This window comes from Protopterus annectens, chromosome 1.part1 (genome assembly GCF_019279795.1).
Source record: "Protopterus annectens isolate FY-2018-M chromosome 1.part1, PAN1.0, whole genome shotgun sequence".
NCBI lineage: Eukaryota > Metazoa > Chordata > Ceratodontiformes > Protopteridae > Protopterus > Protopterus annectens.
Window position 1 is genome coordinate 1,210,763,517 of NC_056726.1, and position 23,800 is coordinate 1,210,787,316.

The 23,800-nt window shown below is 39.1% G+C and overlaps 1 protein-coding gene across 1 annotated transcript in view; it reads left to right on the top strand.

Annotated features, from left to right (window-relative positions):
• The window catches only part of LOC122809263 (sacsin-like), a 417,141-nt gene extending 394,658 nt beyond the window's left edge, over nucleotides 1-22,483 (top strand). The window contains exon 8 of the mRNA XM_044080641.1: nucleotides 11,619-22,483. Within this exon, the coding sequence (XP_043936576.1) occupies nucleotides 11,619-22,072 (10,454 nt within the window). The 3' untranslated portion in view covers nucleotides 22,073-22,483. The remainder of the gene's footprint in view (nucleotides 1-11,618) is intronic.
• Nucleotides 22,484-23,800: the final 1,317 nt, after the last annotated feature.

A 23,800-nucleotide genomic window follows, 5' to 3' on the forward strand; every position in this document is an offset into this window, starting at 1 on the left:
GAGTCTTGTTTCTTAATGCTGTGTGGTTTATTGCAGGGTCTTATCTGTGGGTAGGAACCTGTACTTCCGCCATGTGCTCTCTACTGCAGTGTCACGGACGACACACAGCAGTCATTTAGGTTGTGGATGGTGTGAGGTGTTACTATGGTTGTTGGACATCTGTCATGGGTGTGACTTAAGTATGTAAATCCAGGAGTGGTAACCTCTATGTGGGTAGTATGTGTGTACTCTGTGGTGTTGTCAGTCACTGTGCATTGGTAATGTGTTTGAGTGCATTGTCACAGTGTTGTACATGTCACTGTGTCCTTCTCCATATCTGTAGTTGTCATGTGAGGTACATACCTTGGCAGCCATTGTGTGGTGTGGAGGGGTACACTGACCTACATGTCCATAGCTGACACACCATGTCTGCTGACACATACCATGTGCAGGTATTCCAGGAATAGTGTGCCACTGTGAATATCATTGGGGGGACTATTGTACACATTTATGACCCTGTTCACCCCTGACACATGCAGTGGTGGGCAGCCAATCACATATCTGGTGGTTACTGGTGTAGGTGATTTGAAATGGGGTATGGTACTCCAGTTTTGACACTGGTGTTCACTCCATGCCTTTGTCACCAGGCACCTGTTGCAATACATCTGTACACATGTGCCTCACTCAGAATGTATATACATCTCTCTCTCTCTATATATATATATCTATATATATATATATATATATATCTATATATATATATATATATATATATATATATATATATATATATATATATATATATATATATATATATATATATATATATATATATATATATATATATATATATATATATATATATATATATATATATATATATATATATATATATATATATATATATATATATATATATATGTCTGCATACATATACACATATATATATATATCGATGTACATATATTGCTATAGATATGGAGGGGGGGTGTGACAGAGAGGGGGTGAGAGTGACAGAGGGGGTGGGACAGGGGGAGTGTGAGATTGTCTTATACAGTCATACCTGTAGATAGTCAGATCTGTCTGTCTATGTATGTATCTACATATATCTATATCTGTATGTGTGTATTACATATATATGTTTGTACATATTCTATCTATCTACATCTGTCTATGTATTCCTACATCCCTCTCTATGTATGTATACATATATGCATATTATATATATATATATATATATATATATATATATATATATATATATATACATACATACATACGTATCCATATGATAGATAGGTATATCAACATGTTTGTTTACAAAACTGTATACACACACTAACATACTGCTAAACATACATATCTGTGAAACCTACTTTGTACATTGCATTACAACCTACATTCAACCTACATTGATATGTGCACATAGATGCCCTCACATACATATGTATGTACAGCCTTCACTGATAGTTGCTGTATGTCCCCTGCCCTATGCACATCTTCATATACATATGGATACAGACCAATGACACATATGGAGGGTTCACAGTATGTAGACTTTTAAAGTATTACTTTACATTACCTGTGTTTGTCACAGCTGCTTGTGTTGCTGTCTGGTTTGGCGTCCTGCTGCTCCACTTGCCAGTTGTCAGCTTTCGAGTGGTTGTTGCTGACTGGTTTTGTTTGTGTATGTTTTTTTTTCTCTCTCTCTCTCTCTCTCTCTCTCTCTGTCTCTCCCTACCTCCACAGGGTGCAATGAAAGTATTGCATGTGTGGACTGGGAGTACAGAATGCTTTTGTAGGTTTCTGCATATGTCCATGTGATGTCCTCTGCACCAATTGTTAGCCAGCATTTGCTAATTGCATGCAGCCAGTTGTGTACTGATTGCAGTTCTCAATGTGATTCCAGGACAGTGCTATAAAAAGGTATGTGAGATAGGCGTAGCCCTTTCAGAGTTTAAGGGCAGGGACCATGCTGGTATGCTGTGGACACTGTTCTGTGAGTGTAAAGGTTAGTATCCCTCTCATATTTCTGGCTGTGTTGTAGATTAACATTTTTCCATTCATTTCTCCAGTTTCCTGTACTAAGTGTGTATGTACACTGACACCTAAGACTACTACTACTACTGCTAATGTGGGTGTGTGTGCTTTCCTGTGGGACATGTGGTGTAACTGGTATATAGCAGTGGCTCTTGCACTTTGTTGCTATGGCTTCAATATTTGCTCTTTACATTCACTACTTGTATGCCTGCTAGGTGTCTTGACTGTAGTGTGTTGCTGTGGCTTTCCTAATTTCCATGTACATTCACACCTTGGAATGCTTGCTATATCTGCTAGGGTGTTACTTCATGCAGTGTGGTCTGGCCATGGTGTGGGCCTTGACATCTATTAGGGTATTTGAGTATGCTGCTGAGCAGGCCCCAGAGACTCTCAGGTGCATCTTTTATCTGCCTCATGGAATTGTACATATCAGTGGGGTACACCCATTAAATTGTCTGGTATTTTGCAGTTGTGACTGTGGGATAGCATGAGCATATGTATTACTACACTATTTCTGCCGTGCAAGTGGTGCATGCTTTCAGTACTTCATAGTTACCATTGCATGCGTTGTAACACCTTTCTGCCTACTGTTTGTACATTTCTCAGGGAGTCTGTGGGGCATCCCTGTAACTCAGTCACTGTTGCTATGTCTAGGCTCTTAACTATTCAAATATGGCAGTGTCAGACCTCTCAAGTGTACAGATATTTGCAGGTTGTCCACATTTTTGCCTCATATTTTGGTCAATATCTCATAAACAGTTTTTTCTGGCAAATCACTCTGGGCTCAAGTCAGACTATAGTGACAAACATTTAAGTTTCAGACTTCATACCCTTCCAAACATCCAACAAAATGCAGAACCTGTTACTCTCTGAACTGTCTAAGTTTGTTGTAGCATTATTTGGAATGTGTCCCTGTTTTTGGCCCTTTGCTCCACATTTTTATTACTTAGTCCGGATGTGTTCCTGTAAGAGGTTGTGGGGTATGGGCAGTGATTATCCTGATGTAATTTTTGGCTTTGGGGGGGTGTACAATTTCCCATAGTACCAAATACATGGGGTTTTTTCAACATCTTTTGTACTACATTTCGTAAATAAACATGCTTTTTGGGACTCACACCTAACCCTTTACTTTTCCTACATTTCATGTAAATTTTAAATGAAAACAGATGGTTAGGGGAAAGAGACTAGCCCAAATCCGGGTTGGGAGAAGGGGAATTTTGCTTTTACAGCACAGGCCCGTCAATTGTATGGACTTTTAACTTTAACCTTAGGGGTTTTTAGCCCCCAAACTTGGGGGGAAAACCCCAAAGTTTAAGTGTTCCTTCCACCCGCATTTTCTTTTAAAAAAATGAAAAAGGGGAGGGAAAGTGGGGGGTTTAAAAGAGGGTAAGCAGTAGGGGAAAAAAAACTGGGGAGGGGGGTAGGTAAGGCCCAAGCGCCCACTTATACAAAAGGGCAATTTTTTTGGGGGGAATTTGAAACCTTACCCCAAGGGGGGCAGGCAACAATTAAAATTTTTTCACCAAAGAATTGAATTCCTGCCAGGTGTGGTGGGCAGAGAGGGCTTTTTTTTTGGGCAATGCCCTTTTTTTTTTTCAGGGAATGGATTCTAAAAGTCGGAACTGGGGGGTGGTTGGGGGGTTCGCAAACCAAGGGCCCCCGGGGGGTTAAAAGGGGGGCACAAGACGGGGGGAGTTTTTAACCAGGGGGCCCCAGTGGAAAGTGGCTGAACCCCCCCTGGGCAGTTCCCCTTTTTCATGCCCCGGGGGTGTCTCTTTGGGGGCAGGGATGTAGTTTCCATTCCCAACCACCCCGAACAGCCGGATTCCCCAGCAAATGGACACCACATGAGGGTGGTTTCCCCGGCCCCTTGGGGGGGAGACCCCGCAGGCTTTACCCCTGGGAAGGGCCACCCGGGGGAAGGGGCCAGGGTATGATGCACTCCCCCTAGGGGGGGAATGGTAAGTTTGGTAGTTTTTTTTAAATTATACATTTTTAAAACATACCATTCCCAAATTTGTTTAACACATCTTAGTTTCCCATTAAAAACACCCAATTTTAAAATTAAAAGCAACATAAAATCATTTTAAACCAAAACACATCCAAAACTGGGGTTGTTAGGCAACGGGCCCTGGTTTATGTATGAACGGGAGTGATCCGACACAAATTTATCCCAAAAGGCAAATTCCAGGGGGGTTTTTGGGTTCACATCCATTTACTAAATTTATTTTTGGGGGGGTAAAAAATTTAATTAAAACCCCAAATACCAAAACAAGTTACATTTTAAAAGTGAATATTAAAAAATTCTCACATTTCCTTGTTAATTTCAATTGGGATGGACTTTTTCTACTAATTAAATTTTATTTTTTTATAAAATTTTTCCGTTCACTCTCATTCTAAATTTCAAAGTATAACAACTTGGTGTTTTATTTAGCAACTACTTCGCTTTGCAGTGACAAATATCCCGTTTTTGGGGAAAAATTCCCGCTTTTAACTTTTCAATTTCTGTTTGGTTCGCTTTTCACACTTTATTTTGATACTGCAAACTTTTTTCAAGGGGTTTTTACCTTTTTTTTGGGTTCATAAATTTTCAACTTCTACTTTTTTTTTTACAATTCAGGAATTTTCTTTTGGAATTCCCTTTTTCCGTTTTTAAAATAAATTAAAATTTTTTTTCTTTTATTTTCCGGGGGGAATTTTACAATTGTTTAAATTTGTTGGGGGTTTTTCCCTCCTTTATTATTTTTTTTAGGGGAAATTTTTTCAAATTCAACTTTTTATTTTTCGTTTAGAAACCCCCCCACCCCTTTTTCCCCCCCCCTTCAAAACCCCCCCTGTAAAAAAATTTTTTTCCCCCCCCCAAAAACCCCCTTTTTTTCAAAAATTTTAATTTCCCGTTTGGGGGGTTCGGGGTTGGTCCCCTTTTGGGGCCTTTTTTGTTTTCCCCTTTTCAGCCAACCCTTTCCCTTAATATTTGGGAATTTAAAAAACCCCCAAACCCCCTGGGGTTTTTTTAAAAAAAATTGTTTTAAACCCCTTTTTCCGGGAATTTCCCCTCCCCCTTCCGGTCATTTTCCCTCTTTTTTGGTTTCCCTTTTGGGGAAACCCCCCCCCTTTTCCCCGGGATTTTACTTAAAAACCTCCCTCACCCCTTTTTTCCCCCCAAAAAAACCCGCTGGGGGTTTTTTTTTTCCCCCAAAAAAAATTTATTTTTAAAAAATTTTTTTTTTGGGGGTTTTTTTTCCCCCTTTTTCCCCTTTTTTTTTGGGGGCCCCCCCCACCCTTTCCTTTTTATTTCCCCAAATTTTGCTTTTTTAAAAGGGTTTTCACCCCAAACTTTAAAAAATTTTCCCTTTTTAAAATTTTTCAGCCCCCTTTTTTTGTTTTCCTTTCCTTTTTTTTTATTTGATTTTCCTTTCTTTAAAAAAATTTTTTCAACCCCCTTTTTTTTTAAGTTTTTGGGTTTTTCCCTGCTTTTAAAATTTAAAAGGGTTCCCCCCCAAAATTTTTCTTTTTGGGTTTTTTAATTTTTTAACCTTTCCCCAATTGGGGGACCACCCCCCTTTTTTTTTTTTTTTTTTGTTCCTTTTAATTTTTTTAAATTTCCCGGGGTTTTTTTAAACCCGGCTTTTTAAACCCCCTTTTTTTGGGGGTTTCCCCCCCCCTTTTTTTTGGGGTTTTTTGGGGGCCCCCAGGGGAAAAATTTTTTTTAAAAAGGCCCCTAAAAATTAACTTTTAAATTTTTATTTTTTTTTTATTTTATTTCCTTTAAAAAATTTTTAAAAATCAAAAAAAATTTTTTTTTTTTTTTAAACAAAAATTTTTTTTTTTAATTAAAAAAAAAAATTTGTTTTTTAAAAAAAAAAAATTTTTTTGCCCCCCCTCAGGGGTTTCTTATTTAAAAAAATTAAAATTTTTTAATTTCCCAAGGTCTTGCGAGGCCCGGGAAAAAATAAAAAGGAAAAATTTTTTAAAAAAAAAATTTCCCCTTTTTATTTTAATTTTTTTTTTTCAAATTGGGCTTTTTTTTTTGTTTTTTAAAAAAAAAAATTTTAAAACAAAACTTTTGTTTAAAAAATAAAAATTTTGGGGAATCCTTGGGGGGGCCCCCAAAAAAAAAAACCTTTCCCCCCAAAAGGGGTTTTTTGGGAAAAACATTCCAAACAAAATCTTTTTCCAAAAAAGGGGTTTTTTAAAGCAGGGCCCCTTTTTTTCCCCCTCAACCCTTTTAAAAATTTAAATTTCAACCTTTTGAAATAATAAAAAATTTCAAAAAAGGGTAAAAATTTCCCCCAAAAAATTTTTTTTCTTTTAAAAAGGGGCACCCCAAAAAAAAAATTGGCAAATTTTTTCCAAAAAAAAAAAAAGTTTTTATTAAAAAAAAGAAGTTTAAACAAATTGAAAAGGGTTCCCCCCAAAATATCCAAAAGGAAAAAATTTTTTTAAAATTTTTTAAAAACAAAAATTTTTCCCCTTTTTAAAAATTTTTTTCCCAAATGCCAAAAGTAAAAAAAATTTGGGGTTTAAAAAATCAGTAAAACCCCTTTTGGGCCAGAAAATAAAAAAAGGGCCCTTTTTACAAAAAAAACATTTAAATAAAAAAAAATTCACTTTTAAAAATTTTTTTTTTCAGTTTTAAAAATAAAAAATTATGAAAAAAATCCTTTAAAACCCCCGGGGAAAAAAATTTTTTCCCCAAAAAAACCGCTTTTCCATTAAAGTTAAAAAGTTTCCAGCATATCTCAACACACTCGGTTCTGTTATGAATATTACCACCCCTAATATTTGTTTTCACTAACTCTGAAACTGTAAACTTAAAATGATGTGAATTACCAAATTGCAGAATGTGTTTGGCAAGAGCATTATTCTTATCCGATCTCTTAATATCATAAAGGTGTTCATGCTCATCTTAAAACTCAGTGCCAGGAAATACATTATAGTACCTTCTGAGAAGTTGGCCACCCCAGGAAAGTATATTATTGATAAAACACAGCTAAGTGTTGAACCAATTGTCAGAGATCTGGGAACATATATTGACAATGATCTGGCCTTGAACCAACATATGTCCAAGGCAGTAAGGAAATCTTTTTTATGTTGCTCAACTAATAAGTAAGGGCATTGCATTTAGATGCAGAGAAGGCACGGTACCGCTATACTTGGCCCTCCTCAGACCCATCATTTAGAACAAAGCCTCCTTTGGAATGTATCTGATCAGACACATGCAGCAACTGGAAAGTCCACAAACGTTCCTTACAAAGAATACAGGGCATAAACCCAATGTCCTATACAGATCACCTAAAATCCCAGTCTCTGTACTTGGTCTCGTACAAACTACTGGAAGGTGTTCTATGCTTGGCATAAAAAGCATCCCTGGACCCTGATCTGATGAACCTTTTACACATCCACAAAACAAACAGCATCAGACTTGCTAGATCTAAAGACCTTAATTTTACTTACAACATAAATAGGGCATGTTGAAGAAACAGATTTGTATCTCAGAGAATTCCCATTCTGTGGAATAGGCTCTCCATCCATGTGAATCAATGTCTCTCATTGTTTAAACCTAACTTGGACCATTGGATGATAAATCAAAAATTCAGCACTGGTCTGATGCCTGTGTCTCTGATTGAAAGATGCTGTCAGTAAGTCATGTCATAACCAGCAATGCCTCCCCTATATAAATGTCTAAAACATATAAATTGTGGGGTGCATTTGGATTGCATAGCTATGCTTATAATAGCCATTGTTGGCATTAGCCTAGTATGCACCTAAGAACCTATGAACAGTATTACGTCTATTATTTCATTGTAATACAAAACATATATAGGAACAGAAATAATTGATCTAACTGCAGAAATAACTTAAAATAATTTTCATTACCATTATTTTATTTGATTTGTTTAATACTTCTCATTTGTTTTTATATAATAACACTCTCCAGAGTGTAAGTTAGTGTTAAGCAATAAACTTTCCACTGACTAGCAATGTTTCTTTCAGTGGACTAAAGACCCTTTAAATGCTTTTCTCTGTTCCAGTTTATAATAATTCTGCCCTCTTATTGCTAGTCTAATAGTGCTGGTAAAAAAGAATTTCCATCTGGTTTGTCAGTGGTCCTCATTCATTTGGTAATCCAGGTGCCCAGGGGCCAGCCAATGGGGCAGCTCACAGCAGTGATGTCAATAATGCCCTCCTCTTTTTTTTTTTTTCACTGCCCGGAAACCCTAGTAAGAAAACAGGCAAAGGCAACATGAAGTAGGGAAGCAGCAATACAGGCATTCCTATGAAAAATCTGTACGGACATGTAAGAAGATAGGCATTCATGTAAAATATCTGTAGTGGATATGTAAGAATGGAGGCATGTTTGTGAAATATCTGTACTGGGTACGTAAGAAGCGAGGCAGTCCTGTGGAATATGTGTAGTGGGTATGTAAGAAGGGAGACATTCCTGTGAAATATCTGTAGTGGGTATGTGAGAAGGGAGACATTCCTGTGAAATATCTGTAGTGGGTATGTATGAAGGGAGATATTCCTGTGAAATATTTGTAGTGGGTATGTGAGAAGACAGGCATTCCTATGAAATATATGTAGTGGATATGTAAGAAGGGAGGCATTCCTGTGAAATGCCTGTAGCAGGTACGTAAGAAGGGAGGAATGTGTTTGAAATATCTGTAGTGGGTATGTAAAAAGGGAGACATTCCTTTGAAATATCTGTAGTGGGTATGTAAGAAGGGAGGCATTCCTGTGAAATGCCTGTAGCAGGTACGTAAGAAGGGAGGAATGTGTTTGAAATATCTGTAGTGGGTATGTAAAAAGGGAGACATTCCTGTGAAATATCTGTAGTGGATATGTAAGAAGGGAGGCATTCCTGTGAAATATCTGTACTGGCTATGTAAGAAGGGAGGCATTCCTGTGAAATAGCTGTAGCGGGTACGTAAGAAGGGAGTCATGCCTTTGACAAATCTGTAGTGGGTATGTAAGAAGTGAGGCGTGCCTATGAAATATTTGGAGTGGGTATGTAAGAAGGGAGGCATGCCTGTGAAATATCTGTACTGTCAGATCTGCTCTGAGTTACAGCACAATGGCACTAAATATACAGAACCAACTAATATTGCCAACATCCTGGCAGATAGGTTCAGTGATAACTTTACTCCCCTCTCACCCCCTAAAGGGCCCATCTCTATACCAGAAGAATGAAAAGTTCCTGTAATCACGGCTGCACAGGTAAAAACTACACTCTCCAAAGCCAAGAACACAGCAGCCATGTTACCTGACAATATCCCAGGCTATATTCTACATGAACTCCAGAATGAACTGGCACCCCACATAAGCACCATGTTCTGTCATAGCCTCACCTCAGGCTTTGTGCCCACTGAATGGTACGCAGTGATGGTTATCCCATTCCACAAAGGTGGAGCCACCATGGACCTTGGGAACTACCGCCCCATTAGCCTAACAAGCCTGGTCTGCAAGGCCATGGAACGTATCATCATGGAACTTATAAGCAAAGACATTGGTAATCTCTGAACTCTGGACCCCACCCAGTTCGGGTTTGTAAAAGGCAGATCATGTCTCCTAAACCTGATAGACTTCTTTGAAGCAGTCACCAAAGACATAGACAAGGGTAAAGTGGTTCACGCAGCCTATCTAGATCTTGCCAAGGCTTTTGACACCATCCCCCACTCTAGAATTATAGATAAACTCACTAAACTAGGTATAATTCCCTATATCACATGATGGGTTGCCAAATGGCTCACTGACAGAACCCACACTGTGAAAATAGCAGAGTCCAAATCCGACTTCAGACCAGTGACAAGTAGAGTACCACAGGGCTCAGTCCTGGGTCCTCTCCTGTTTGGTATCTACTTTTCTGAAGAACAGGCTAACACAGAAGGTCTTTGGCTAATGAAGTTCGCAAATGACTGCAAACTAGGAGCCATAATCGAAACTCCTAACGATGTGGATATCCTACAAAAGGGCCTCACTGAGATATGAGCCTGATGTCAAAGCCATGGCCTCAAGTCCAATGCCGAAAAGTGCATTGTCATCTCCTTTGGTAAAAACTCTGTACCCATGAGCTACCACATAGGTGGTAGTCTACTTAACACCAAAAGTGTGATAAGAGACCTTGGGACACAGGTGGACAGCAGTCTCTCCTTTGATTATCACATGGCCACAGTAGTCAGGAAATCTTTCTATGTGGCACACCTCATCACAAAAGGTTTCTCATTCAGGCAAAAAGAGGTCATTGTTCCCCTCTACTCATCACTCATTAGACCCATTATAGAGTGCAATGCTCGTTTTGGTATGTACCTCACAAGACATCTACAACAATTGGAAAGGCCGCAGAAATACCTCACAAAGAGGATTACCAGGTCAAACAGATGCCCTACGCAGACCATCTCAAGAAACTCTAGCTTTACTCCATCACGTATCACCTACTCAGAGGCAATCTCTGTCTAACATACAAAGCTATGTCAAACCCAGAGCTGTTGGACATGCTCCACTTAAAGAAATCCCAATCCCTCCAAGCTACATGCTCTAGGGACCTAAACCTTGTCACCACAATAAACAGAACATGCTGGAGGGATAGATTCCTGTAACAGAGACTTCCCAAACTCTGCAACAAACTACCTATCTCTATCAAACAAAGCTCCTCATTAGCACTCTTCAAGAAAAATCTTGATGATTGGATGGGAAATAGGAAATTCACCCGGGATCACCTGTGTGGCTCTGCTCAACAGTGGCACAGGAAAATAATTTTCTTGGGTGGCAAAAGCCAGGATACCTTTTTAGCTAGGCTTATATAGGCTCTAGGACCAATAGCCTAGTACCTACCTATGAACCTATGTGTATATAAGAAGACAGGCATTCCTGTAAAATATCTGTACTGGGTATGTAAGAAGACAGGCATTCCTATGAAATATCTGTAGTGGATATGTAAGAAGGGAGGCGTGCCTGTGAAATATCTGTACTGGCTATGTAAGAAGGAAGGCATTCCTGTGAAATATCTGTAGTGGGTACGTAAGAAGGGAGGCATGCCTGTGAAATATCTGTAGTGGGTTTGTAAAAAGGGAGACATGCTTGTGAAATATCTGTAGTGGGTATGTAAGAAGGGAGGCATTCCTGTGAAATACCTGTAGTGGGTATGTAAGAAGGGAGGCATTCCTTTGAAATATGTGTTAGAAGGGAGGCATTCCTGTGAAATATCTGTACTGGTTATGTAAGAAAGGAGGCATTCTGATGAAATACAGTATCTGTACTGAGTATGTAAGAAAGGAGGCATTTTGATGAAATATCTAATATGGGTATGTAAGAAGGGAAGCATTCCTGTGAAATATCTGAACTGGGTATGCACAAAGGGAAGCATTCCTGTGAAATATTTGTGGTAGGTATGTACGAAGGGAGACATGCCTGATTTTCCTGCAATTAGTTAAATGACAGACATGTAGAGACAAAAGCTAAGGTTACAAAATAAAAAAAAAAGTTTGGTGACACTGCAGGTCTGGCAACCATTTAAGAAAGAAAAAATGCATTATTAAAAAATCTTCTGTGATTTCTGTTGAGTTATAATAATTTTACTTTATCTTTTGTTATTCTAGATATATTCAGAAACCTTATCTGTCTGAATCAAAGAACAGTTGTTGACTATATCAGAAATGCACTACCAGCAGAATGGATGAAGACTTCGGACCAAATAACTTGGGACTGGACCAAACGCAGCCATCCACCTGAGATGTGGCTTCAGGAATTCTGGACATTTTTGCAGAGAAATTTTCAGTTTATTAATGATTTTAATGGAATTCCACTGATACCATTAAATCCATGTGGAAAGAAAGGGACAGCCATTAAGCTGGAAAGACTTAAAAAAAAGTCAACACTGATGTTTCAGAGACGATATGGGCATCAGTTGGAAGGCAACATTGTTGCCTTACTTTCCAAAGTAGGTGTTACAGTAATTACAGATCTCCCTGGTTACATTACACACCATCAGCTTGATCATTATATCCTAGTCCCCACGGCCAATAATGTTGTTGAGGTGTTTTCCAACTTGGGTTGTGCTTATATTGCAAGTAAACTTGAGGACTTGCTTCCTAATGATCGGAAGATTTTACGAGACTTCCTCTCTACAGCAAGTTCATTTGGGGACCAGGCATGTAACATTTTATCTCAGCTGCCTCTGTTTGAGAAGCTGACCTCCCTCGGTTCTCCAACCCAGGGACTGGTAGCTTCTAGAACTCATCGAGCCTTGGTAAATGAGTCAGTGCCCTCAATTCCAGAGGACCTGATCTTGCCAGAGGTGATTCTAAAATGTACAGGAGAAAATGACAGAAGACTTCTGTCAATGCTGAAGAATGAATTACTGAGTACAGCAAAAGTTGCACTCCTCCTGGTTATGGCTATAAGTGATGGCTCATATAAACACCTACCTCATGAGGTAGAAAAGATAATGCAGTGGGTTCTCCGAAATTCTGACATGCTTTTCAGCCAGGAACCAAAGGTACATAACACGTGTAAGACACTTAGGCTGTTTAAGCTTAATGGTACACTTGTACAAGTTTCTTCTTTGTTGGACCCTGAAAATACAGTCTTTAAAGATATATTTATTGAGGATTTTTTTCCTCCTATAACCTTTCAAGAAAATGCAATATTGATGGCATTAAGAAAACTTGGGCTTCGGTCCAACCTTTTGGATGTCACTCCTGAGGAACTGCTACTGGCTTCTAATGCTATTGACCATCTTCAAAGGACAGGGAGCCACAGCCAAGCCCTTAAAAGGGCCACAGCCTTGATTAAAATATGTAATGAGGCTGACGTATTGCATAGATTTTCAAAGCAGGACATGAGGAAGCTTTGCTCCTTTGCCTGGGTACCAGATATTAACTACTGGAACAAATCCATGAAACAAAAGCCAACATTCCACAAACCTGAGGCTATGAGGAGTTCCAAGTTTGCAGACATTGTTGGGGAAGTCATGCCTCTGACTGATCAGTTTAGAGAGACTCCCAGTTTCGCCCTGGGTCTGAATGATCTACCACCAGCAGATAAAGTTTTTGAAAACCTCTTGAAACTTCAAAAATCTTACAAAGTGCAGGATGCATACTCAACAGTTCAAAAACTGCATAGTATCTACAGTCACATGAAGAAAAACCCCAGTGAATTCCAGTTATTCTCACAAAATATGCCCATTTGGAATGGAGATGGTTTTGCTCAACCTAATAACATTGTTTTAGGTTATCCAGGGGATCTAGACCTAAGCTATTACATCAAGAAAGTGCCATCAGAATTCCTAAGGTACTGTGATTTTTTCAAGCAATGTGGAGTGAAAGAGTGCTTAACTGATGTGGAAGTGTCAGAAGTGTTGTACCATCTCCAGCGAAGATTAGATTCTCAGGACTCTCTCAGTGGAAGCCAAGATGAACTAAAACTTGTAATTTCTATATTGAACTGGATGTTTGACAAAAACCTACCCTCACAAGATGACCTCCCTGTCCCTGTTCAAAATGGCAATGGCAAATGGGAATTTACCTTAAAACCTCTCAAAGTCTCACTTTTCTGTGATATCTCTGAGGAAGGACTGTCAGACCTGGCTGAGGAAGACTATTACATTGTGCACCACAGCATGCCAATGGCTATTTCAAAGTATCTAAAGGTTCCTCTTTTAAGTACTAGAATATTACAACCTGAGTTCATTGGAATTGAACAGTGTGGGCAGACAGAGCCAATAACTCAGAGGATAAAAAACATTCTTAAGGAATATGATGAGGAGACAGATTTGTTCAAAGAACTGATTCAAAATGCAGAAGATGCAGGTGCCACCACGTGCTCTTTCTTGTTGGACATGAGACAAAATCAAGTTTCAACAGACAGTCTCATAGATCCTGGTATGTCCGCTTGTCATGGGCCAGCATTGTGGGCTTACAACAATGAAATGTTCACAGATGAAGACTTCCAAAACATCACACAAGTTGGGGCAGCCTCCAAAGAAAAGCATGCAGAGAAAATTGGCAAGTTTGGCTTAGGGTTCAATGCTGTCTACCATATTACTGATACTCCAGCCATACTAAGTGGGGGAAGTCTACTTATCTTTGACCCAAATGTCACCCATTTAAAAAAACATATTCAAAGCAAAAGCAATCCAGGTCTGAAACTTAACCTGTCTACACATAGGCGTCTTGTTCACAGATTCCCTGGTCAGTTTATTCCATATCAGGACATATTTGGTTGCAATATAAAAGCCGAAAACATCTCAGATTTGCTGTACAAAGGGACTCTTATTAGACTGCCATTCAGAACATCAGATGAGGCAAGAGAATCACAAATCAGTGAGAAATACTTTAATACTGACCGCATTAAACAGTTGGCATCTAGTTTTATAGCCTCATCCAGTGACTTACTTATATTCTTAAAGAACATCAAAGAAGTTTCAGTGAGTTTTCTAAATGCTGATCAGCATCCACATGACAAGTCTACTTTGATTGAGCTGCAAAATGAACTTGTTTGTACTTTAAGTAATTCAGAAATCCATCCATTTGGTGATCTCCAGATAAACTCAATTAAAATAATAACATCAATAACTGGGATGGAAAAGCTTTGTAGAAATGTTGAGCATTCAAGTATATTGAAGGTTTCTGCCAGGCAAAATACATCCATTGTGAAATATTTTTTAGTTCATTCTTGTTTGGGCATGAAAGAGTCTCTACATATATTCCAGAGAAAGACTCCTGGCCAACATTATACCATTCCATTTGGATCTGTTGCTGTTCCTCTTTTAAGAAAATTGGATACAAGAAAATGGATGCCTAATATGGAAATGTTTGTTGGGCAAGTATTTTGTTTTCTTCCCCTTAGTGTGCAGTCCTGCCTTCCTGTGCATCTGAATGGAACCTTTGCTGTCAATTCCAACAGAAAAGGCATCTGGAGCACCGGTTCCAAAGGGGAGTGGAACCAGGCTCTGCTGAGAGATGCAATATTAGCAGCCTATATTTCTGTCCTAATGCAGCTGAAGAACATGACTCATGAAGGCATGTTGGATGACTATGACTACTACACATTCTGGCCTGATATAAAGAAGGTTAAGGAGCCATTTATGACACTTGTGCTAGCATTTTATAAAGCAGTAGCACACACACCTTACAAGAGTACTTTGAACCTCTTCAGTGACGGCCAGGCATGGTGTAGCATGGACAATGCTCAATTTCTGGATAGAGCTATATCTGAAAGTAAGGAAATAGGACAGATTGCTATAAAAATATTCAGAGAAAATCTCAAAAAACCACGGCTAGCTATCAGTGTGCCAGATTTTGCGAGAGAAGGATTTCAGGCCAGTGGGTGTGATGAAATCATTCAAAAGAATACATATAGCTGGGTGATGTTTTACAAGGAAATCATCTTGCAAAATATCAGTTCCATAGATCCAGACACAAGAGACACACTTATACTTTATGCTCTGGACCTAAGAAATGTTAGTGTAGATCAACTTCTGCAAATAACACCATGCATTCCTACAACAGCAGGGTCCAAGCTGCAGCTTATCAAAAATCTCATACACCCAAAAGGTAGGATTGCAGAGCTCTATGACCATGAGGAAGGCAGATTCCCCAGGGGACCAGATGATGGATTTCTCCATCATGATAGACTTTCAAGACTTGAAGCACTTGGGATGTGCAAAGATCATATTTCTGCTGAAGACCTCATAGACAGAGCCAAGACCATTCAAAATATTTGGCAACAAGACAAAGTCAAAGCTTGCAAAAGAATCAGGTGCATCTTGCATATGCTTAATATAAAGCTAAGTAACACAGAACAACAAACTTTGCAGAAAATATGTTTCTTGCCTGCCATAATGCCAGGGTTCCAGAATGATGAGGACACAGTCATAAAGCAGCCAGTAGAAGTATACAGTCACAAATTTCGGAATTTGGTCAGCTTGGTGGAACCTGTGTTGAATAAAAGGTTGCTTGGCAAGGATTTTAAAATTTCTTCTGATGCTCGTTCTTATCTGGGACTAGATAGACAACCAACTGTTTGGACAGTAATAGAGCAGCTCAAGCAAGCTTCTAAGAGCTGTCACCTGTCATGTCAGACAGAACTGAGGACTACAGCAAGAGCGTGCTACTCGTACCTGGACAAAGAGCTAAAGGATATGAGCAGTAAGGACTGTGAAGAAGTGTGTAACAGGGTGCACTCTTTTCCATTTATTCTGACCAAAGACAGATTCGTTCACATACCTGCTGTAGCCTGGACAGCTACGTTTGATGCAGCCCCTTATCTTTGTGCACTACCACGAGATTTCACAGAATTTACAGAACTCTGGAGATGTGCAAAAGTTCCAGATTCATTCAGCTTAACTGCTTATATAGGTGTCCTTCAAGAAATGCACAGAAGGTATGACATAAATAAACTGCTAGCTCAAGACTTAGATATGTGCCTAAGAATAATTAATATTGGCTTTAGTGAATTACTCAATCAAAGTCAGAGTGACCTTAATGATCTCCAGCATGTCTTAATGCCTGATCAAAATTGTATTCTCCGTTCTGTGGACAAACTCTACTTTAATGATAGTCAATGGTTGAGCCAACCCCAAAACATCTTGCTTTGCCATGAAAAGATACCAAGAACACTTGCTTTAAAATGTGGTATGAAGACCACAAGGCATAAAGCACTGGACGACTTTAGCATTGGTCCACTTTCATCATGGGTTAAATGTTTTGGGCAGCAGGAAAAACTCACACTACGAATAAAAAACATCATCAAAGCTTATCCATCCAAGAGGGATATACTAAAAGAGCTTATCCAGAATGCCGATGATGCAGAAGCCACTGAAATTCAGTTTATCTGGGACCCCAGGCAACATGCTACAGAAAAAACCTTTGGAGTTGAATGGAATTATCTACATGGACCAGCACTTTATGTTTATAACAATCAAACATTTTCAGTCAGAGATATAGAAGGCATTCAGCACCTTGGGGAAGGAGGAAAATATGATGATCCTGAGAAAACTGGTAAATATGGACTGGGATTCAACTGTGTTTATCACCTCACTGACTGTCCTTCATTTTTGTCTGGAGACAATGTGCTGTGCGTTTTTGACCCCAACCTCTTGTTTCTAAAGACAGCTACATATAGTAGCCCAGGAGGCATGTTTAAAGTGAATGAGGATTTTATCCATACCTTTCATGATGTGTATCAAACATTCCTGCCATCTTTTCTTGACCTGAAGCAGGGTACAGTCTTTCGTCTTCCATTGAGGACAGAGGAAATGGCTCAAACATCTGAGATTTCAAAGCAACCTGTAACCTCTAATGACATTGAGGAGCTTTGCCAGGCACTGCAGGAGGACTGCGAACGACTTCTCTTGTTTCTCCAGAGTGTTACCAAAGTCAGTTTTCTAGAGATTAATGAAGACTCACATCAACTGTGTACTCGTTTTTCAGTGAAGGCAAAGATATCTGAGAAGGACAGTAAGAAAAGGGAAGAGTACCAGAAACACATGCATCAAGTGGCCACAACAAATACATCCGCAGCAGACATTATGCCTTACCAAACTATATATGACATGGAAATTCAGTGTACAGAAGAACAGCCAACTAAATGGATTATTGCTAAACAAATAGGAATAGATAATGAGAAATCTCGCACAGCAATGGAAAGCATCTGCATAACTTCAGAGCAGGCTCTCTTACCCCATGGTGCTATAGCAGGCTGTTTGGATAAAAGTGAAAAAGGCAAAGTTTTCTGTTGCCTGCCTTTGGTGAGTGATACTAACTTTCCAGTTCACATAAGTGGAAGCTTTGTTGTTGATTCTAGTAGGAGGGACCTCTGTAAAGAAGACAGTAAGTGTGGCAGGACTGAGTGGAATAACCTGTTGATGTTGCATCTTATTGGACCTCTTTATGCTGATTTTCTGGAATTCCTGTGCAGAAGGTTAACCCATGTGACTACAGATTCTCCTAAGCTTAAAAATATTAAAGATTGCCATTCTTATACTGTACCGCATTATCTCAGGTTCTTTCCTCACATTTCTGAACAGGTGCCCCAACCATGGCAAGAAGTAGTCAACAAAGTATATCAATGTATTTATAAGAAAAAGCAGAAGCTGATACCTACATACACAATAAAGCATGTCTGGGTTAGCAAGTACGATGCAAAAATAATTAACATCACCTGGTCTAGTCTGGGGATGGAAAACTATGATCAAGAGCCACATTTCCAAATGACGGAAGTGAGTGAAGACACTGCTGAGCTTGTACAGACAATTCAGATGGTCACCGTTCTTCCATTGGATGAAACGGAGCAGATATATAACAGTTTCATGCAGGCAGGAATAGAAGTCTACTGTGTGGAACCCAGCACAGTTAGAAAATTTCTTGGGGTGCACAGGATACATAAGCCAGGCAGTGATCTCCCAGTGCCCTTAAACCACACCTTACTTTTAGAACACAGAAACTTCTGTCATCTGTTGCAATACTGCCTGCAAGACAGAGACAATATAGATTCTTGCTCATTGCAAGGTCTACCACTTTTGCTCACAGAGGATAATCTCCTTAGGGCACTTGATTGCAAGAACCCTGTATTTTTAACCAGCTATTGTGATCTTTTTCCAAAGTATTCACACAAGTTTGCAAAGCAGGATTTATTTCCTGTGGATATTTCAGTCCTAATGAAAAATGGCTTTCTGACTAAGTTTACTATTGAAAGTGCTGCCCCTTACATAAAAGAGAAGCTTGGACTGAGACACCATACTGCTGCGAGTGAACCAAATAGCTGGATATCCACATCTAAACTTGAGAAGAAGCACATACGATGGGTAGAAAGGATGTGGAATTTTTTTAAACATGAACTGATTGCAATGCACCACAATGAAAATGGTTTCAACATTGATTGTTTGACTAACTTGTTTTCAGACTTTGCGATTCTTCCAGTCATTTACAATAAAGAAGTTGTCTTGGCACCACTTGGAGAAATGAAGAACATAGTGTATATAATGGGTATTGATAACATTGCTGAAATACTTTGCAAGCTTGGCTTTGCAAGTTATTTTGCAACCATCAGCTCCTCTGACTTGAGTAATTCCAGTATTGAATACCCAAAAATACCATTAGAGGTAAGTTTTGCCTGTGCTAAACATTTATTGCATACCAGAAATTATCATTCAGTCCTGAACCAACTTTTTGGAAGGCAGACGTCTCTGAAGTGGAGTAATTTAAGTAATTCTGAGCACACAAAGCTCCTCTCTTACCTGATGGAGGGTCTAGCAAGAACTAAATGCAAAAAAACTTGCTCGGACAACATGTCTTTGAACACAACTCCTCAAACATTGCCCATGAACACAACTCCTCAAACGTTGCCCATGAAAGGAAGTGTTTCTTGCAAAGGGACCACCACATGTAAGGCAACTCCCCCAGTCACCTTGAACATATGTATACCAACTCCCCAATCATTTAAGAAAGGTAAAGGCAACCCTACATACTCTCAGAACTCATGTAAACCAACTTCACAGTCACATAATATTTGGAATGGCAGAAATGGTCAGTGTTTTCACCCTAATATGGATGAGCAAGTGATTTTTGAGGTACCACTCCCTGAAGAGATACAGGAAAGTCAACAAAGCTATCTAAATAAGTTGAAATCACTGCCACTCTTTGAAACTGTACAAGGTACACGCCAGAGCATTGGTAGCCACTATGCAGTTTACATTTTGAAGTGTAAAATAACAATTTCCATTGAAATATTGTCTAGCCTCTCTCAAATTGTTGATAAGATTGTTTTCATGAAAGACAGCGATAATCACAATGAACTGGCAAGCTACATTGAGATACCTGTTTTAGATGATGTACAGTTTCTAATCAAAGTACTTCCTTATGTATGTCAGTTTTCCACATCTCAGATAATTAAGTTTGTCCGCTTAATACTAGACATCAGTAATACCTCAAGCAGTGAATATGAAAAGCACAAAGACCAAATCATAACAGCACTCAGGCCAATCAAGTTCATAGAAGGAGAGGATAGAAATATTCATCCTGTATCTTTCTTTTTTGACTCAAAAGTAGAACTTTTTAAAGTAATGCTTACTCGGGATAAATTTGTCCCTTGTAGATTCATTAAGGAACTGGGAGATGCACCAAACGTATTAACACTTTTAAGGGATCTTGGAATGCAGCATATAGTATCTGAAGAAATGTTTCTTGACTTTGCATATCAAGTTGAAATACTTTCCAAGCAAGGTACCCCTGTTACAAAACTAAAAGCAAAATCAAAGGCCTTAATAGAGAACCTGAAAACATTTAAGGCGGAAGAGCATGATGACAGTTTCTTTAATAGCTTATCCAAAATCAGATTTGTACTTCAGCAAGAGATAAAGCAGGAACTTACAGATCTTCATCACCCTTATTTGAAGGAGAATGGACTGATTGCTCTGGAAAGGGCATTAGCAATTCAGTGTAGTAAGGATGAGGGAAATATTCAGTTGGTATGGACATCTATGCCGATATTGCAGCTAGGTGTCTACCTTACAAAGGAACTGTTGGATATCCTTAAAAAGTGTGGGGCAGCCTGTGAGCCTCCACTAGATGAAGTCATAAAGAATCTGAAAAATGTGTGCTCTGTAGAATGCAAAACATTAAAGGCTGTTACAACAAGGAAAACAGTGCTTCTATTCACCTACTCCTTTTTTTCAGACTGCTCCAGTTTTGACACAAATGCTTTGGAAAACCTCCCTGTTGTTCTAGTTGAACAGAATCTCTCCGGGCTGGCAGAACCAAGCCAAGTTGTATTTTGTTTGGATCATTATTCTGAATTCCACCCATACTTATATAGGATTCAGCCTCTACTTGCCCCCTTTGAAACATTTTTACAGAAAATTGGGGTTAGGCCTGAGCCTTCTATCAAACAGTATGCAAACCTGCTAAAAACTATCCATGAGGAAACACAAGGGAAAACTGCACTGCACCCTAACCAGATAAAAACTGTTTGCAGAACTGTTCATCATCTCTTCCAACTGTTGATATCTGATCCATTTAATAAAGACCTCCAAAAACTCAGTACACTTTATCTTCCTTCAAGTGAAAGACAGTTGCATCCGTCACAAGTTTTAATTTTCAATGACTGCACATCCTCTTTAAACAAAGAAATCATGTCTTGGGGGGATGACTTTAAGTTCCTTGTAAACCTTGCTGTTTTCCACATGAGCCCTGACCCATATGAACAACGGAAGCTACTGATGTTGCTTCCAGAAGCTATTCGCCCACAGCTATTTTCAGAACTCACTGAGCAGAGACTTGACAATATGAAGCAGTGTCACTATGGTGAATGCTGTGAGTTCCAGGGAGACTTGTATCGGCATTTGACATCTACTGATTTTAGAAAGGGAATGGCTTGTCTTTTGAGAGGTCAGTGTAAAGGAAAAATCTCAGTGAATGAAGCTATTGAGGAATGTCAGAATATGTTTACTCAAATCAAAATATGCTGCTGTGAAGAGTTAACAACTGTCTTGCTTTTAAAGTCTGAACATTTGAAAGGTAGTTTGAAGAGTCATGACATTTTCATACAGAAAGAGAAGACTGGACAATGTACTGTCTATTTCAAACATGGCAAGAACCCATGTCAGAATGCAAAAATAGTATATTTACTGGCAAAAGAGATCAGTAGGTTACTGCACAATTGTTTAACTGATGACTCACTGTGCATCTTAATTGAAATGCTTAGCTGCAAGGATCCAAAACTGATTCCCCAAATTTTGGAAGAAAATAACATCCACTTTTCCTCAGATCTTATATATAATTCTTACAGTCTGCCTGATCCAGGAGATGTAATTCCTGATGAATGGCATGAGTGTTTGGCCAACAACATCTGCAACACTTTCCACGTTGGAGACTATGTGGGATATGTGGATTCCTCAGCTAAAAACGTCTACCGCTATGCAGTTGTTAGTGAGGTACTGGAAAAAGACATGTCCATGCGAAACAAAATGCAGAGGTACAGAATCAAACTGGGGAAGAATGAAAACAAAGATGTTGATTCTAGTTACTTGTATCAGTTTAAACAATGCAGGTGAAAACTGAATGCAAATATCAATAAAAGTACAGCAAGAGCAGCACTTTGTGTTTGAACAGTCACTGAACAGAATGTGGAAAGAAACTGATTTATAAGGAGACATGGAAGCTCTGGATGAAAAGGAAGACTCTGCATATACTGTTTATAGTAACACAAACACCTAAAAAAAGGATAGAAGAGCTGATTTCTTATGACAGTAAAGTGAAATGAGATAGCTGTCTAATCTGTTTGTCAGATTTTCTCTGCTTACTCATAAATGTAAAACAACGTTATTTGTTTTTATATACATTTCTTTTATATTATGGTGTAACCAGGCTGAGCTTGCACTTGGTCATTGTTCGATTAGTGTTCTATCCTTCTATCCTGGTAAAAAACATGTAAATAATATAAATAAAGAAATCAATAAATAAAAGTAATTTATAATGACTGATTTTTTTGGAAAACTGGGGATTTTTAGTCAGGTATGGATTTATTTCATATGGTGTACTCCACACTGATGAATGCAACATTAAAACTGGCATAATATCTTATGTTTAAGGTCAGAAACCTTTGACTTATGAACAAATTAAATATAGCTTAAATAAGAACACCGATTTGTGAACAAATCAAATATATTTTAAATAATAATACTTTTTCCATGCACTGACATAATGGTTCTGTGAATAATAAGAATATAACAATTGCACTGTGAAAACATGCCCCGGGATTCATGAAGCTTGCGCCAGGCGCAGGCATAGCGTAGGCGGTATAACGCCAAATATGGCCATCGAGCGATTCAGGTACGATCCAATTCCACGTGCACTACCGGCGTACGCCAGAACTGCGCAGCCCCCGGCTTAGGTATGCTAATCACCCCATGTGCAGTGTCGCACCATGCAAATGAAGGCATATAGCGATTCATGAAGTGGTGCAGGCCCACGGAAATGTAAACTAAAAAACACGGTTTACATTTTCCCAAACAGAACATCAGAGCTATGGAAGAGGGCCAGACCCAGGTATCACAATGTTAACATATGCCAATGGCGAAATACACAGCCAATGGCATAAGAAAAGATGCACAACACGTAAATAACAACATTTAATGTCATGTCCACAGTAACGCACAGCACAACCGCAGGGCATGTGTGCGGAAGCTGTAACATAAAGAAATAATATAAAAATGTCATAAAATCGCAATGTAATAGAAATCAGGTTTACAACATAATACACAATGGTAGGCATGGAACACCACAACCAAGGTGCAAGGGTTGCTAAGGGCCTGTGATAGTGTTTGGCGCGGTAACTATGAATTAGTAGTCAATGCCATGCAAATGAGGCAGATAATACTGAGTCGCAAATGTCCCTCCGGATGAAGGTTGTACCATACGGCGCAGCGGTATAACACCGAGGAGTGGCTCAGAGGAGATACATGACATCAGCAGAGGGGTGTGCCACCGTAGCAGTAAGCACATTGGAGCAATGAAAATCTGGCTTGTCCATTGCTAAGCAAAGCTGCAGGACAGGGGTGGGGAGGAAGGTATAGAATCGTTTAGCTGAGAGCACACATGATGCCCAAAAGCGCATGTGTACGGGGATGAAAACGTGCCCGAAACCCAGTAATCGGACACACGCGCCACAAACAATAGCAGAAACAGGAAGGTCAGGGGAAGAAAAGAAGGAAATGCAGAAGTAGGGTAATTGGAGTACTAATGAGCAATCAACACCAATCAACCCACGAAGGCCAATCGAC